The sequence below is a fragment of the Cajanus cajan genome, chromosome 3 (genome assembly GCF_000230855.2).
Source record: "Cajanus cajan strain Asha chromosome 3, NIPB_CcT2T_4, whole genome shotgun sequence".
NCBI lineage: Eukaryota > Viridiplantae > Streptophyta > Magnoliopsida > Fabales > Fabaceae > Cajanus > Cajanus cajan.
Window position 1 is genome coordinate 7,593,468 of NC_138519.1, and position 19,316 is coordinate 7,612,783.

Consider the following 19,316-nt stretch of genomic DNA (forward strand, 5'->3'; position numbering starts at 1 on the left):
ACCACAAACATTTTAAAAACAAGAATTATTATCTCTTTTTTTTTTATATAATCCAAAAATTGAAAATAAATGAAGTACAAGGGGTACTCCAACGCATTACAAAATACCACATGTAAAATGTGTAATATGTCCACTAAAAATACCGTTCCACAATTAGGAACCTAAGCTAGACCATTACATCTAACCCACAACATTGAAATAGAAATTGTAGAATCAGATTTCTCTAATAGTCTCATTTATCACTTGAATACATTTACCTAAGTGAGGCAAGTTGCTGGATTCATGGACCAAGAAGCAAAGTCGTACCTAAAATCTTTATGCATTGTCCTTAACCAGTTTCAGGTTCTAATTTTAACCAAATCTACCATCTTCGATACAGATATTTGAGTGGAAGAAAAGACCACTTCATTCCTAGCTAACCACACTATCCATATGATTATCTCATTTTTATCTAACATGAAGAATATAATTAATTTTTTTTAACTATATTATTAATATAAAATATCTATCAATTTTATCAATAATTAATTTTTTATAAAAAATATTACCAAATTTAATATATATTAATGACTAATTTAACATATACTTGTTGAATATAATTAAGTCAATATTTATTTAACATACTCAATAGATTTATTAAGTATAAAATCTTTTATTATTAATCATGTTATTAATGTGGAATATTTATTAATTTTATTGATGAGTAATTTTTATTGTAAAAAACTGTTTGACCACTTTTAATAAAATCTTCTCTCTAAATATTTAAATTTACGTGACTAATTAAATATAAAAATGTTTAAATTAGTGTGAACTATTTTTGAAATATTGTTTAATGAAAATATTATTTGTATTATTTTAATTAATTCTTATATATTAAACACGAATCTTTATTTTTTACGAAATTGTTATTAAATTTTTTTTAACAAGATAATTTTTAGAAATTTTTATAATTTTTTATCTAACTTGATTTTTCTTTATAAATAATTAAATTTTAATATTTTTAAAACTAAATTATCAATAAATAAAAATAATATTTTGATATAATATAAATTATTTATCATAAATCTAAAATATAATTTATATGTCTAAAATATTTATTCATATAAATTTTAAATATGATTGGTATATTCAAACAAAATATTTATTATATATATATATATATATAATTTATTATAAATTTTAACTATATATAATAAATATTTTACTTGTTGCATGTTTATATATAATTTATTATAAATTTTAACTATATATAATAAATATTTTACTTGTTGCATGTTAAAATAGTAGTTACTTCTTATAAAAGAACGTATTAATTCAGTGGTTGGTAGAAGAAAGAAATAAGAAGTGTGATGCAAAAGTTTCTATAGCCAGATAACCAAACTATTGCAATAAAATATGAGTTCATCCTGCCCCAGTCCTTTCACCTTTTGGTTTCTTCGTGGAGACATAATGATAGTCAACCCATATATACCCTTAATAAGCACAAACAATAGTGTATAAAAAATTATCAGAACCAAGCTTGGCCTTTGGGAGAACAATATATCCTACATCGACCAATCCATGCATCATGCTTGGTTTTTTTTTTTTTTTTTTTTTTTTTTTTTGTGAAAGCATCATGCTTGTTTATTAGCCACAATTCATTAATTAAAAATAATTATGTTTAAATAATTTTAATATAAAAATTTGTTACCCTTTAAGTATTGTTTTAACATATCTTGAATTTTTCATTAATTATATTTAACAAATCTTATGTTCACCATGCAAAATCGGAATATGATTTTCTGTCGATCAGAAAAATCTGAATTTTTGTTCTATTTTTTTCTTCTTGTAGATTTTATAGCAATGCATTGGCATAGCTAGGAGAAGGAGAGTTTCAAAAACCTAATAATATATACTACTCATTTACAATGCGACAAGTACTTGAGCACATGAGGCCACTATATATATATATATGATTGTCCTTCATAGCTTGAATAATACAAAAGGGGAATAAATTATTGAAATTTTGTGTGCGTATATTAAAAGAAAAAGAAGAAGCATAACATTAACACTAACAGACAACTCAATAACCAAACACTAACATGATTAATATCCATCATGCATGCCACTTCAGACGTGAAGTCCTCGTATCGTATTTCATGCGTTCCAATCTCAAATGCGATAAAATGGGTCCCTCGTGTATGATGTAAATGTAAGGAAAATACACACAACTTTGTATTTATTCATGGATCCATGTTGTACAACACAACATATTGTTGTAACTTGAGATCGAGGATAATCTTAAAATAATGTATTTGAGTTTAACTTAATATTATAAAATTAATTAGTTTATAAAGTAAGAATTCTCTTCACTTATATAATTTGTAATTATCTTATCTTCAGTCGATGTGAGACTTGAAATTTTTTCGATAGTATTGTACAAAAGAAATTACTCTCGATTAAATACTGTAATTATGTTAACGTAAGACAAAAGAAAAAAAAAAGTTTTAATTTTACTAATGGCTATTTTCTCCAAGAGTTTAGGACGGGTAACGTAGGATTTTAAAATGGGACAAATTTATTAAATCGTGCTGATGGCAAATTGTAAGGCGTTTGCTATTTAAACTCTTTATTTGCTAAACACGTTTTTCTATTTTATTTATTAATATTTGTTATCATAAGTATTCTTTATACTAAAATTACCTTTTATATAAACTTGCTTTTTTTTATAATTATTTGTTCCTTTTTATTTATCAAAGAATTTCACCTCATTGCACTCTTATATTTAGTTCATTAAAAAAAAAACTTCAATCTTAACATTGTGTATCGTCTATAATTTCATTGTATTTTCTAATGTCATTCGTGCACTATATTCAAGAAAATACTCTCCAAAATGTTGTTTTTCTTAAAAAAAAAAAACTAATGTTCTAAAATGTATTTTTGAACAATGTTTAGGATAGTAAATAGTAATTTTGGAAATGTTAAATGAAGTGAAATCACCGAAAAATGAAAACATGTTCAATGGAATCTCAGAAACAATTTGTTCATGGTTCACTGACAAGTGACAAAAGTATTACATGGGTCTTAAACCAAAACACATAAATGTGGAATTCAAACATGAAGATTGAGGAGGGAGAGAGTGGCCAAACGGGAGAGGGAAGAGAGAGTGCGATCCATGATGCCATATGAAAGTGATCTTTTAAAAAAAAACAATAAAACAATTTATTTAGGTAAATTCAGATAAGAAAAATGGAATGATAGTTTATTTAGCAAAGGGGAGTATAAATAGTAAAACCTGAAATATAATAACTATTTGGGCTTTAAGATCGTTATGATATTTTGAGTGGTCATATTGGCAATGGCTCAAGTACTTCTTACCAGGAGAGTTACTGAATTTGGGCTTGAGAATTATTAATGACATGCCCATTCTTGGGCCTTTGTTCAATCGTATAAATCGACGCTTCTTTAGATTATGCTACTCTGAACATAGGGATGGCAAAGTGGGTTGTGGCCTGCGGGCCGGCCTGTTGGCCCGCCAAAAATTAGTGGGTCGGGCCCATCATTTCAACTGCCAATCCGTCAAGCCCGTCAACCCGTCGGGTCAAATAGCGGGCCGGCCCACCACAACCCGCCAGCCCGCATATATATTTTTTTAAATTTAATTATTTTTATGTTTATTTTATTTTGATGTAGATGAGGATGAAGATGATCAAAAAATAAAGTAGAGACATCTTCGTCTAAGAGAGCTTTTAATATTCTTAAAATAAAAATTTAAAGTTAATTAATTGTATTTAAACTTGTTTTGTGAACTATCAAAAAATTAAGTTGTGTAAGTTTATAATTTGGTTTTGATTTTGGTGTAAATGGGCTAATTTCTATTTGATTTTGTTCTAAGTTTGTAATTTGTTTTTATTGAATATATATTATGTACAATATGTATGTATTTTTAATTTCATATGATTATATTTATTTATTTGTAACAATTTTTTTTATTTGAACATAAAATATATTTTTTTTTTCCATTTTTTTTTAATTTTTGTATACGGGCTGGCCTGCGAGACGGGCCAGCATCTCCAGCCCGTTTTACGTTGACGGACCGGCCTTGCCTGACCCATTTTTAGCGGGCCAATGGCGGGGCAGGCCAAAACGGGGCGGGCTGGCCCGTTTTGCCATCCCTATCTAAACATAAGAAAAATGTATACTACTAACTTTGACACATGTGTATACTTATTATTATTAATTAAGATTATTTATTTAAACTATTTACTTACCTTTAGGTATATATAGGTTATAAATTGAAACTTGTTTAGATATGTAACAATTACTTTCTAAAAGTGTGATATGTCTGGAATTTGGTTTTGTTGAATACCATCAGACATTACTTTCAGGAAAAACAATTGTCATTCTGAAAAGTATTTTTTTAATGTTACTTTGTAGTTAAAACAGTTCTAGAAATATTATTTTTATGAAATAAAAAATTGCTTTTCTGAAAAGTAATTTTGCTAGTTTTTATTTTTATTTTTTTGAAAATGTTTTATTGTAGGTTGTTTTTAATTACTACGATAACAAAAATGGTTTTTAAGTTATTTATTCGCATGTCGATGCTACAAAGCTAAATAATAAGGATGTGAATTTCATGCTTCAGGTGGTAATGAATGGCATATATATATATATATATATATATATATATATATATATATATATATATATATATATATATATATATATATAGGAGAGATCTTTTTAGTTCAAGATTAAGTTTACCTACACTTACTTCGTTCAATAACTCATATTCTATATCAAATTTTAACGATTCAACCGTTCAATTTAAAGTTCTTAATACATAGATCAAATTTGTAAATTTGTAGAAAATTTAAAAATTATTTGATACTTCATTTCATTAATTCGAATCAATGTATAAAATAATTTTATGATTATCCGTCAATTTGAATTAATGAAATAAAATATCAAATAATTGTCAAATTTTCTAAAAATTTGGAGATTTGATCTATGCATTAAGAACTTTAAATTGAATGGTTGGATTGTTGAAATTTTATGTAAAATATGAGTTATTAAACGGAGTAAGTCTGTGTAAACTTACTCTTGGAGTAAAAGGATCTCCCCCTATATATAAATATATAAGGAGGGTTATAATAACACCGATAAATTTTTTATTAAGTATTATACATTTCAATAACTTTATATTAAATGTAAATTTTGTAAATCGAATTATTAAATTGAAAATTCTTTACTCTTAGATTATATATATATATATATATATATACACACAAAATTTTATATTAATCTAAGATGATTTGATACTTCACTTTTATAAAATAAAATTGATGTAATATATTCTTCAAAATATACTAAAATATGAACACTTTAATTACCTTAAAGTTGTTATTTAATTTTAACAAAATTTGATATAAACATATAAAGTGATATGAACTTACACCAATGTTATTATAACCTTTCTCTCTCTCTCTCTCTCTCTCTCTCTCTCTCTCTATATATATATATATATATATATATATATATATATAGCAAAGAATTATATAATTTTTAAATTTTTTAAAAATTTGTAGAATTAATATATACATTAATAAGTTTTAATTTATTTGTTGAATAATTAAAATTTGATATATAATATAATTTATTGAGTAAAATAAATTTATTACAACTTACTCTTAAAGTAAATAAATATCTTATTTCTCTTTTTATATATAATTTTTTAATGAAAGGTATTTTCAAATAAAATAGTAAAAATATATTAATCATAACCAATATTGATTGATATAAATTGTAGTCACTAATTATATATATTTTAATAAGTTATCAAAATTTAATATTTTATACTAATATTTATTAGACTAAACGTTACCTTTTAACTGCATTCAATTTGTTATTTAGTGACCATTTATATGGTCACTAACTCTTTTATCGACAAATTATCCAATAACTCTTTTATAATATCAATAAAAATATTATCGACATTTAGATCAAATGTGGGTAAAAATCCATTAAATGACCAGCAAAAAGTATGCTAGCTCTTAATGGCAATTCTTGTGGCCAGGATGTTAGAGAGAACCACAAGAGAAGATAGACTGTTTAACATCTGATATATTGATTCTAAAGCTGAACAGAGATACAAAGCAAGAGTTTCTATATATAATAGGAGAAGGCAATTAAACTGACATAAGAATAACAGTTGTATTTCCACCTCATTCATATTGAGCTAACAGGCTATATCTATTACAAGAGACTGCTAACTTGATATCCTTTTTATCCCCCTTCAAACTTAGTGTAGATTGTTTATCTACAGTAAGTTTGTCTCTCAGCTGCAAGAAGATGGTTGAACTTGGAGCCTTTGTTAACAGATCTGCAACTTGAAGTTTTGCTAGAATATGCCTGACCTGAATTTTTCCCTGAGCTACTTTTTCTCTAACAAACCACAAATCTAATTCAAAATGTTTAGTTTTAGTGTGTAAAACCATATTTATAGAGAGAAGAACAGCCTCTTGATTATCACACCATATCAGTGGTTGATTTCTGCTGTTGATATGAAGTTCTAAAAGCAGATTTTGAATGTACTGGATTTTTGTAACTAGACTTGCCATACTTCGAAATTCAGCCTCTATGCTGGACCGTGATACCACTCTTTGTTTCTTTGCCATCCAAGATACAATATTGGGTCCTAGATACACACAATTTCCTGATGTTGACCTCTAATCTTCTTGATCACTTGCCCAGTCTGAATCACAATACGCATATATTTCAGTATCACTTGATTTCTTATAGTGTAATCCATGCTACAGTGTACCTTTAAGATACCTAAGGAGTCTCTTTACTGCTTTCCAGTGGACTTCAAGAGGAGTATGCATGAACTGACATAACTTGTTGACTGTGTAGGCAATATCGGGTCTGGTAATGGTCAGATACTGCAAAGCGCCAATTGTCGACCTATAGCAGCTCGGGTCCTGACATATTGTTGTACCATCATTTTTTAATTTTGAAGCAGGTGCCATTGGTGTTTTGACAGACTTGGCATTAGACATGTTGAGTTTGTCAAGAATATCCGTAAGATATTTGGTTTGAAAGAGGTGAATGCCACCTGCACCATCTGAGTTAACTTCTATTCCCAAGAAGTGATGAAGTTTGCCAAGGTCTTTGAGAGGAAAGAATTGATGAAGATTCTGAATGAGACTTTGTATAGTTATAGATGAGTTGCTGGTGATGATTATATCATCAACATAGATAAAAAAATATATATATTGATGTGGTTCTGGATGTGGAGATGAAAAGAGAGTTGTCAAATTTAGCTTGTTTAAACCCCAACTGTATCAGAGTTATGGTTAGTTTCTGGAACCAAGCTCTCGGAGCCTGTTTCAGACCATAAATTGCTTTCCTTAGTTTACAAACAGTGTCTGAATTCCCTTTATGAAACCCCTGTGGCTGAAGCATGTATATCTCCTCTTGTAGCTCTCCACTTAGGAAGGCATTGTCCACATCTATTTGATGAATTGGCCAGCCTTGCGAAACAACCAGAGCAAGGACTACTCTGACGCTGACAGGCCTGAAAATCAGACTGAAGGTGTCTGTATAGTCTATCCCCTGCTGTTGATTAAATCCTCTAGCCACTAGTCGAGCTTTATGTCTAAGAATGGAAACATCTTGTTTATATTTGTTCTTGAATATCCATTTACAAGTGATTGCTTTTCTTCCTGGTGGTAATGAGACTAAATCCCATGTATAATTCTTCATCAAGGCATTGTACTCATCTTGCATGGCTTGTTTCCAATGTTTCGTTTCAAGAGCTTGGACGACAGTTGTTGGTTCAGACGTGGCAAGAAAGACTTTAGGTTTAAAAACACCAGCCTTAGCTCTAGTAATCATAGGGTGTTGGTTTTCCAGAAGTTGAGTTGTTTCTGACGTGGCAATTTGTGTGGGAGCTGGTATTCCGATGGTGGCTGATGGTGAGTTTGAATTTGAAGGAGTGTACTAAGACCTGCATTTGAATCGTTAATGTTGGAAGTAGGTTGGAAGTTCTCAAGGGATTCAACAGATGAAGAGAATGATGGAACAATGTTGAATGAAGATACTTGAGACGACACAATCTGTATTGGTATTGCTGGAAATACTTGAGACTTTGATATTCCTACAATGTTGTTAGTATTGACAGAAAATGTACCAGGAAATGTATCTTCATCAAATATCACATTTCTGGATATAATAACTTTGCCATTATTTGTAAGACATTTGTATCCTTTATGATGCATGCTATAACCAATAAAAATGCATTGAGAGGATCTAAAATCCATTTTATGGCTGTTAAACGGTCTTAGATGAGGATAGCAGGTACAACCAAAAGGTTTTAATAAAAGATAGTTTGGCTATTTCTTAAACAATACTTCATATGGAGATTTTTGTCCAAGAATAGGTGTAGGTAGTCTATTTATAACATGAATTGCAGTACTAAAAGCATCAGCCCAGAAATTTCGCTAAAGACCAGATGAAGATAAGAGAGTTAAACCTATCTCAGTAATATGTCTGTGCTTTCTCTCAGCAGACCCATTTTGTTGGTGAGTGTGAGGACAACTGATTCTATGTATGATGCCACTTTCATTAAAGAGTTTTGTTAGACTGGAAAATTCTTTTCCTCCATTAGATTGAAACCTTTTAATGTTGCTCCCAAATTGATTTTCAACCATGGTTTTAAAATGCTTGAAATGATGTGCAGTTTCAAATTTATTATGCATAAAATTTATCCATGTATACCTTGAATAGGCATCAGTAAAATGAACATAATATCTAAATTCTTCTCGCGAGGCATAATGAGAGGGTCCCCAAACATCACTATAAACAAGTTGAAGTGGAGAATTATACATGGTGGATGATTCAGAAAATGGTAGAACATGCGACTTACCAATGCAACAATCTTTACACATGTAGCAACCTCGGTCGCGACGGGACGGCGAAAAATAAATTGAAAAAGAGGAGTCGCCACCAATGTTGATTTTAAGGAAAAACATTGGAAAAACCATAAAATAAAAAATAGTCTACGAAAACCAAATTTTTGAGTTCAGGAGTCGATTACGTGTGAGGAAGGTATTAGCACCTCACAACGTTCGTCATAAGACGATTACCTTTAATTAATTAAACTAATTATTAATAATTTATAAAATATTTATCTCATTAAAATGATCAAATATATTTTATTTAACTAAACTATCATTGTATATATATATATAAAAGAGTTAAAATTATTATTGTTATATAAAAAGGAAAATAATATTTTTTATTTTTTTGGCTCGACAAGATTTATTTCTTGCACCTACGTATCTTCATGTGTAATGAAGAATTAGAGTCACGTAGTTCTTTGGTAGAAAATATTTGTGTGTTGATATTTTTAATTAAATTTTATTTTTGTTAAATATAGGATTCTTCAACTGTCTCAGCTCATTCACCTAAAAATATAAAATTGACTAAGGTGTACACCAAAGTCAATTCAATAAAATTTTAATTATAATTATTGCTAGAGATGTTATGATGTTAAAAAATTTCTTGGTTGAACATTTTTGTTTTTGGAGGAAAAATTTAAAGATAAGCTGTCACAACTTGTACTTTAAATTCAAAGGTTAAAAAGATGTCACATCTAATTAACCATTCCTCCAATAAAATTTTTAATACAATAATTTTAAATAATTACATTAAATATTGTAACACTATATTTGATCACATTTTGAATTTAAATAAGGACTAATGACAGATATAAAAATAAAACAAATAAAAAGAAGTGAGTTTAATATACTCACAATTCTTCGCTACAGTAGCGGTAACTCGCTGGTCTCTTCCTCTGGGTTCCCCCAGGTCCAAGGTAGAGATGTGTGTGTGGGTGGTGTCTTTGGGAAGGGGAAGGTCCGCTATTTATAAACTTTCAGGAGGGACCGGAACGGCCCGTTCCGGGATTGCAATTTTACTCACAACAGCCATTTTCAGAGCGGGCTGTTCCAATTTCGGAACGGCCCGTTCTGGACTAAAATTTTTAGGTATTTTGGTAGTTCGAGAACGGCCCATTCTGGGCTAAAAATTACAGGTCCTTTTTTAAGGTTGGAACGGCCCGTTCCAGTTTGGGAATGGGCCGTTCCAGTTTCTGGGAACAGCCCGTTCCGGACTAGAAATTTCAGGGCTTTTTGTAAGGTTGGAACGACCTATTCCAGTTTTGGAACGGCCCGTTCTGGGCTAGAAATTTTAAGGTTTTTTGGAAGGTTGGAACGGCCCGTTCCTGTTTTGGAACAGCCCGTTCTGGGCTAGAAATTTTAGGGCTTTTTGCAATGTTGGAACAACCCGTTCTGGGCTTGAAATTTTATGTCTTTTTGAAAGGTTGGAACGGCCCGTTCCAGTTTTGGAACGGTCCGTTCTGGACTTCTGAAATCATATGAAAATTACTAAATTACCCCCCCATAAAAATATAAAAAATGAGGCGTTACAATTGGCTTCCATATTTTTGTCTTTTTTATTCTTTCTTGTATATACCTTTTTGCTATTTTTTTTTAAACAAAATTGACATTTCCCGGACGAAATTGGGTTACTACAGTTGCCCCTCTTTACTTAATTTTACTAGATAATATAAACAACTCTTGTTTCCATATTATCGTAGTAAAATATAAGTAAAAAAAACACAATTTCGTCCCTGAGCTTGAAACATTAAGAAACATGAGCGCGAGGGAAACGAAACATTAAAAAAACATGAGTACGAGAGCTCGAAACATTAAAAGACATGAGCGCGGGGACTCAAAACATTAAAAGAGTGAGCATGAAGGCTTGAAACATTAAACAACATGGGTGCGGGGGCTCAAAACATTAAAAAGGTGAGCGCGGGGGCTCAAAACATTAGACGAGTGAGCGCGGGGGCTCGAGACATTAAAAAGGTGAGCGCAGGGACTCAAAAGATTGATAGAGTGAGCACAGGGACTCAAAAGAACGATGAGTGAGCATAGAGGCGTGAAACATTAAAAGAGTGAGTACCTCTTTACTTAAATTTAATAGAAAATATGAAAATACAATTTTCATATTATCGTATTAAAATGTAAGTAAAGATATAAACTCCAATTTTGTCCCAAGAGTAGGTTTGATTTAGAAAATACTTTTAAGACATCAAATTGTCACAACTTGTGTCTCCCTTACTATGATTAAGACGATGTCGCATCCACTTAATCCTTTATTTATTTATAAGATAAAATTTTTAGAGCGTGTACTTTAAACTTTAGCATGAAGAGGAAGATAATTACCACAGAAGTCAAGAAAGGAGTTTATATGAAACACAAAGATCAAAAACAATTGACGTGAACCTAATGGAAATATTGGATGCAAAATCCAAATGCAAAAGATCCCTGACATAAATATCATGTGCATGAAGACACTAATCGTGAATAAGTATTCATAACCCAAAAATGTGAAATGTGATGAGTGTTGGAACTCATATTGTAAAATGTGATGGGTGTAGTAACCCGAAATGTAAAAGTGAGCGCAGGGGCTCGAGAGATTAAAATCATGGGCGCGGGGACCTGAAACATGAAAGAGTGAGCACGGGGGCTCGAATCATAAAAGAGTGAGCGTGGGGGCTCAAAACATGGGCGCGGGGACCCGAAACATAAAAGTGAGCGCGGGGCTCGAAAGATTAAAAACATGGGCGCGGGGACCCGAAACATTAAAGAGTGAGCACGGGGGCCCGAATCATAAAAGAGTGAGCGCGGGGGCTCAAAACATGGGCGCGGGGACCCGAAACATAAAAGTGAGCGTAGGAGCTCGAAAGATTAAAACATGGGCGCGAGGACCCGAAACATGAAAGAGTGAGCGCGGGGGCTCGAATCATAAAAGAGTGAGCGCGGGGGCTCAAAACATGGGCGCGGGGACCCGAACGTAAAAGTGAGCGCGAGGCTCGAAAGATTAAAAACATGGGCGCGGGGACCCGAAATATAAAAGTGAGCGCGGGGGCTCGAAAGATTAAAAACATGGGCGCGGGGACCTGAAACATGAAAGAGTGAGCACGGGGGCTCGAATCATAAAAGAGTGAGCGCGGGGGCTCAAAACATGGGCGCGGGGACCCGAAACATAAAAGTGAGCGCGAGGCTCGAAAGATTAAAAACATGGGCGCGGGGACCCGAAACATTAAAGAGTGAGCACGGGGGCTCGAATCATAAAAGAGTGAGCGCGGGGGCTCAAAACATGGGCGTGGGGACCCGAAACATAAAAGTGAGCGCGGGGGCTCGAAAGATTAAAACATGGGTGCGGGGACCCGAAACATGAAAGAGTGAGCGCGGGGGCTCGAATCATAAAAGAGTGAGCGCGGGGGCTCAAAACATGGGCGCGGGGACCCGAACGTAAAAGTGAGCGCGAGGCTCGAAAGATTAAAAACATGGGCGCGAGGACCCGAAACATGAAAGAGTAAGCACGGGGGCTCGAAAGATTAAAAACATGGGCGCGGGGACCCGAAGCGTAAAAGTGAGCGCGCGGGCTCGAAAGATTAAAAACATGGGCGCGGGGACCCGAAACATGAAAGAGTGAGCGCGGGGGCTCGAATCATAAAAAAGTGAGCGTGGGGGCTCAAAACATGGGCGCGAGACCCGAACGTAAAAGTGAGCGCGAGGCTCGAAAGATTAAAAACATGGGCGCGGGGACCCGAAACATTAAAGAGTGAGCACGGGGTCTCGAATCATAAAAGAGTGAGCGCGGGGGCTCAAAACATGGGCGCGGGGACCCGAAACGTAAAAGTGAGCGCGGGGGCTCGAAAGATTAAAAACATGGGCGTGGGGACCCGAAACATTAAAGAGTGAGCGCGGGGGCTCGAATCATAAAAGAGTGAGCGCGGGGGCTCAAAACATGGGCGCGGGACCCGAACGTAAAAGTGAGCGAGAGGCTCGAAAGATTAAAAACATGGGCGCGGGGACCCGAAACATTAAAGAGTGAGCACGGGGGCTCGAATCATAAAAGAGTGAGCGCGGGGGCTCGAAAGATTAAAAACATGGGCGCGGGGACCCGAAACATTAAAGAGTGAGCGCGGGGGCTCGAATCATAAAAGAGTGAGCGTGGGAGCTCAAAACATGGGCGCGGGGACCCGAATGTAAAAGTGAGAATTTTGATGGAAACAATGTTGATGCCAAGTAGATAATAAACTTCAATGAATGTGTTATGCAAGTATGTTACTTGATTACATGTGCATGATAAGTACCGAACTTTGGTACAAATGCTGTGGATGCTAAGCATGTATTGTACTTGAATGCATGAGTTAAGGATGGACCAAAATTTTGGTGATGCAAATGACAAGTATGCATTGGGCTTGAATGAATGTGTTAAACAAAGTATTAGACATTAATGTGAATAATGTGGGTGTTGGACAAGTATTGGATTTGAATGAATGTACCAAACTATGATGTAATGAATGTCAAACATGTGTCAAACTCAAACATAGATGATATAGATGTCAGACAAGTGTGAGACTTTATATGCAAGTGATGAAGTGATGAATTTAAATGCATGTATTAGAAAAGTACCAAACTTTGATGCAAATAAAGTGGATGTCAAGTGAGCATTGGACATGAACGAACGCTTCATATGATGTAATGCTTGATTCGGTGTTAGAATGCTTATGAGGTGTCATAGACACATTTCATTTTGTCTTTTTTTCTTTTCAAAGAAAACCATAAAATGATTATTTTCTTTAGAGAAAGAAAATTCATGCAAAGCCCTTTTTGTGTCTCAATTATTCACCTTTTTTTTATCCTCTTTTCAAATCCATGAAATCCTGTTCTTTTATTCTTTGAAAAATGATCTCACAATTTATCCTTTCCAGCTTATCTCACCTAGAATCAAATGAGACTCATTTGGCCTAACTTATCAATTAAGTGATTATCACCATCTTGTTATTCCCTTTGAAACATCATTTAATCAACATGCATAACAATGACACATGATTTTTTTTGGAAGACTATTCAAAAAGGATATTTGAACGTGACTTTATTTTGATATAGAGAAAATAGAGCAAACTACCCCAAGATATGACAAAAATTGAGAACCTGGTGGGAATAAGAGACTGAGCAACTGCCCCAGTTTGATGTCAAATTAATGGAGTGAAAGGTGGAAGAATGTAGACTAACTTGGACTTTGAACAAGTGAGGCAAATGATTTACATCACCTCAGACTCGAGTAAATAGAATCAAATAATGACACATATGGGAAGGATAACCCGTATTTAGAATGATGGAATATGGGTGATACAGGCATTGACTTGATTAAACTTGAGACACATGGATTATATGGTTGGAATGAAAATGCGATGATGGTTGAGAACTTGTCCCGGTATAAAAGGAGTATTTTGAGTTGCCCTAGTTTATCAAGAAATAGGGAACAAAGTTGGATTAGACAATTATTCCAATTGAAAGTCAAGGTGATGAAATGGAAATTAGATCCTTTGCCCTAGTTTGAAGTGGTTGTCCCAATTTAGTCTTGAAAGACAGGGGTAGAATAGGAGACAATGATGAATGTGATTGCCTTGTTTTCTGACTCAAGGAAATAACATTGATGTATGAATTGATGGAGGAATAAGACATAGAATGAATGCCTCATTTAATTGGGTAAGGGGGAATCAAAGGAAGGCATGACTTGTGATTTGTTCCCAATCTAATCTTTTGAATGATTCTCATAATTATTGAGCATAGTAATCAATGAACATTGATGAATAGAAGATTTTGCACTGGATGTTTGTTTCTCTTCATGATATAATGGGTGTGCAAGTCTTATGAGCATTTGTATTTTTTTTGTATTTTTTTTTGTTTTTTTTTTGAGCAATCGTGTTAACATTGATAGATGAGTTCAATTGTTTTGTCTTAAGACTAAACTTTAAGAAAAAAGCAACCAATTTTTTATCTGTATGGACTTTATCGGATTGTAACACTGGTCGATGAGATGGATATGAAAGAAAAGATACAAAGGCTCAAATGTGTGCTTGAAGGTTGTTTGAAACAAGGATTTTTGCTAAAGTTTTGGTTTCAATGCTTTATTCGGTTTCTTTTCCTTGCCCCCCTTTTGTTTTCACCCCAGCTTTTACCTAGGTTTTTCTTTTGGAGTTTGCAGTCTACTAGGTTGCTCTAACTTTTGTTTAGGCCGCCTTTTTGAGATTTTCAGCCTAACGAGCTCTTCTTTCTTTTATTTGTTTCCTCTCTTTTAGGCATAATATTTCTTTACTGCATCAGAATTTACAGGAAGCGATAAATCTTCACCATCCATATTTGTAAGGATCAAAGCTCCTCCTGAAAATGTCTTTTTCACCACATAAGGTCCTTCATAATTTGGAGTCCATTTCCCTCTGTGATCTTTTTGGTTTGGTAAGATCTTCTTGAGCACCAAATCTCCTTCTTGAAACTCTCGAGGATGAACTTTCTTATCATAAGCTCTTTTCATCCTTCTCTGATATAATTGACCATGACATAAGGCATTTAGCCTTTTTTCTTCAATGAGATTTAATTGATCATAACGAATTTGTACTCATTCAGCTTCCTCAAGTTTGGCTTCGGCCAATACCCTTAAGGAAGGTATTTCTACCTCAATTGGGAGCACAGCCTCCATGCCATACACGAGAGAATATGGGGTTGCCCCAGTAGAGGTACGAACAGAAGTGCGATGGCCATGCAAGGCAAAAGCAAGCATATCATGCTAATCTTTGTAAGTTACCACCATTTTTTGAACAATTTTCTTGATATTTTTATTTGCTGCTTCTACTGCCCCATTCATCTTAGGACGATATGATGAATAATTATGGTGTTGAATTTTGAAATTATCACACAACTCTTTCATCATTTTATTGTTCAAATTAGTTCTATTATCAATAATGATGTGGCTCGGCAAATCGTATCGACAAATTATATCTCTTTTGATGAATCTGACTACCACATTTCTTGTCACACTAGCATAAAAAGCTACTTCGACCCATTTAGTGAAGTAGTCAATAGCTATGAGGATGAAACGATGCCCATTTGATGCCTTTGGTTCAATTAGACCAATCACATCCATTCCCCACATTGAAAATGGCCATGGTGCAGCCAGAACATTCAAGGGTGTTGGTGGTGCATGGATATTGTCAGCGTATGCTTGACATTTGTGACATTTCCTCACATGGCTACAGCAATCAGCCTCCATGGTCAACCAATAATAGCCAGATCTTCAGATCTTCCTTGCCATTATATGTCCACTTGCATGGGTTCCGAATGAACCTTCATGGATCTCTTATCATGATTTCCATAGCTTCTTTAGCATCAACACATCTGAGCAATACCATGTCATGATTTCTTTTATAAAGTACTTCCCCATCCAAGAAGAAACTCATTGCCAATCTCCTTAAAGTTTTCTTGTCATTTTCTGAAGCTCCGGGAGGGTACTCCCTGTCTTTTAGATAGCACTTGATGTCATAGAACCATGGTTTGCCGTCTGGTTCTTCCTCTATTGCTTTACAATATGCGGGTTGACCTCTATTTTGTATTCTTATCAGTGGAACGTCTTTCCCTTGGCTAATCTTGAACATCGAAGACAGTGTAGCTAGGGCATCAGCCAATTGATTTTCCTCACGAGGGATGTGATGGAAAGTTATTTCTTCAAACTGTTCTATCAAATTTTTGATGTATGAGTGGTATGGAATTAATTTAGAATCCCGAGTTTCCCACTCATCTCTGAGTTGATGAACAACCAATGCTGAGTTTCCATAAACTTCTAACACCTTAGCTTTAAACTCTAAAGCTGCTAGAATCCCCATTGCACATGCTTCATGCTCTGCCACATTGTTAGTACAATTAAAACCCAACCTTGCGGTGAAAGGGATTAATTGGTTCTCGGGAGTAATCAACACTGCCCCAATTCCATGTCCTAGTGCATTAGACGCTCCATCAAATAACAGTGTCCACTTCTCTCCATTCATGGACTCTCCCTCCTCAAATAAAGCCATGATATCTTCATCTAGAAAATCATATTGCATTGATTGATAATCCTCTATCGGTTGATGAGCCAAATACTCAACCAATGCACTGCCTTTAACAGCCTTTTGGGTTACATATACAATATCATACTCTGACAACAACATTTGCCAGCGAGCAATTCGACCGGTCAAAGCAGGCTTTTCAAATATATACTTGATCGGATCCATCTTGGACACTAACCAAGTAGTGTGACTTAACATGTACTGTCTTAAACGCTGAGTAGCCCAAACCAAAGCACAACAGGTTCGCTATAGCAAAGAGTACCTTCTTTCACAATCTGTAAACTTTTTTGCTCAAGTAATAGATTGCTTGTTCTTTTCTTCCAGATGCATCATGTTGTCCTTGTTTTGAGGGTGAGCCTTGTTGGAGGAAATTGAAGAAAACTTTCACTTTTAGGCACAAATTTGGGTGACAAGTGATATATATATTTTGGAGATAGGGAAACATGGTCATATATCATTTCAAATCTTGACTGCTTATTTTTTAAAGGTTAATCCTAAGACAAAACTTAATGGACTCCACATTACTCCTTTTTTTGTATCCTTTCTTTTTTGTTTGTCCTAACTTTTGCTTAGACCGCCCTTTTGGGTTTTCAGTCTAACGGACTTTACATTTTTTCACCTTTTTTTTTTGCTCATAGGACTTGTCTCCATTAAATGTGGTAGATGGTTGGACAGATACTCATAAAATGATAAATTTGTCCCGATAAGAAATCTTCAAATTTTTATTGTCAAACTTGCTAATTGAGAATCATCCAACAGACCTGACTTTTTATGAGGACAAACTCTTTATTTTTGGAAGAATAATGAGGAAACTATGAGATGTAATGGGACAAAGACAATTTATGACAGTGAAGATAACAACATAACTTGTTATGCAAGTTAATGAAATAAATACTTCAAAAGGTTAACAATGGTTTTAAAATCATGTTAATTGACAAGTTAATTTGTCAAAGAGCTCATCTTCTCGATTGAGAATTAAATGTAAGTGAGAACAATAATTTCATGTTCTTTCCCATTTTTCTTTGTTTCCTATTTTTCTTTTTTTCTTTTGAGACATTGCATAAATTTGTTGCTTGACATCCTCTTTAAAAGAAAATAATCAAATGCGGTTATTTTTTTTGTAAATGACATGAATGAACAATCAATTAGACCTTTATTTTACTATGAAATGCATGTATAAAAGAATAATGTTGGAGTGAAGAATTTGAAATGAAAAAAATGTTTTTTGTTTTTGTTTTTGTTTTTTTTTTTGGTTTTTAGAGAAACAAATGCATTTGATTCGCGATGATGAAGTGAGAATGAATGCAATTATGGAGAATGACAAGAAAAGACGATGATATGCCTAATGAATATACCTGACATGATTACTTAATCTAAATAATGCTTATGCGTGAATGTCATGAAAAATTATGAAAATATTGGATGTTATGAGATACATTTTAGACTAAATGCTTAAATGGGATAATGATCTTACTTTGAATTATGCGAGAGAACTTTATTTATTTTCTTTAAGAAACAAAAATGTTAATGATGATGACAATTGCAATCTTTTAAAGTTGTATGAATGATTTTATAGAATACTATTTTTTTATGCAAAGATGTAAAATGCATATCATGTATGAATTATGAAATGTAGATGAATGCATGCATGCATGAATAATTTTTTTTTTATGAGTGTCATATTGAAGGGGCGTGAGATATGATAAAAGTTAATAGATAAATGTATGATGTGTAATGTGAATTTTCTCGTGTGATACTTAATAAGGGCATCCTTAAGTTGAAAACTCTATGGACTACTAACACGTGTTCCTCTCAAAAGGGTGGGACTATAGTTCTAAAACAGGTTCCTAGAGCCAATAACCCTTCTTAGGATATTAGTCACAATAATAGGTAAACTATTAGAGGTGATAATACCCTTGAAAGGATCAAACTCTAACTGAGGCCTTCATAATAACCAAACAAGATGTTCATCAAGAAGGTTACTACTACTCAACCTCTTACTATCCTAAGTTGCACTCAAGTCTGGGCATAGGACCCCACTCATAAATGTGTGTGAAATTGTGCAAGTGAAGTGTGTGAAGGGAGCAATCCTACACTATCCAATATACAAAACACAACACATATGATATAAAAAAAATAAAATTCTTCTACTTTAAAGTTCAAATTACACAACTCATATTTATATAATTCATGCATATAAGACAAACAACAAATAAGGAACATAAACAAAAAATAAAATAGAATAAAAGTGAGATAAATATTTTAAAAAAAATTATTAATGATTAGTTTAACTAATTATTATAGGCTTGAC

General features: G+C 33.4%; 2 protein-coding genes across 2 annotated transcripts; both read right to left on the reverse strand.

The window, feature by feature from the left end:
• Positions 1–15,201: 15,201 nt before the first annotated feature.
• LOC145956005 (uncharacterized) lies at positions 15,202–16,173 on the reverse strand. Its single transcript, XM_083071560.1, has 3 exons — positions 15,925–16,173; positions 15,559–15,690; positions 15,202–15,444 (listed from the first exon to the last, which is right to left on the reverse strand). The coding sequence occupies exons 1-3, from the start codon at positions 16,171–16,173 to the stop codon at positions 15,202–15,204; spliced, it is 624 nt and encodes a 207-aa protein (XP_082927686.1).
• A 76-nt stretch (positions 16,174–16,249) lies between these two features.
• On the reverse strand, positions 16,250–17,170 carry LOC109792093 (uncharacterized). The gene has a single exon (XM_083071561.1). It carries the CDS (start codon positions 17,168–17,170, stop codon positions 16,250–16,252), a length of 921 nt encoding a protein of 306 aa, XP_082927687.1.
• Between the last annotated feature and the right edge of the window lie 2,146 nt (positions 17,171–19,316).

Bases quoted from the DNA above. Each gene is read 5' to 3' on its own strand.
- LOC145956005 (XM_083071560.1), bottom strand. From the start codon at position 16,173: ATGGAGGCTGATTGCTGTAGCCATGTGAGGAAATGTCACAAATGTCAA. The intron at 15,691-15,924 runs GTAGTCAGATTC...TACAAAGATTAG, and splicing joins CTAGTGTGACAAGAAATGTG to CATGATATGCTTGCTTTTGC. The intron at 15,445-15,558 runs GTATTGGCCGAA...CAATTATATCAG, and splicing joins TAGAAATACCTTCCTTAAGG to AGAAGGATGAAAAGAGCTTA.
- LOC109792093 (XM_083071561.1), bottom strand. From the start codon at position 17,170: ATGGATCCGATCAAGTATATATTTGAAAAGCCTGCTTTGACCGGTCGA.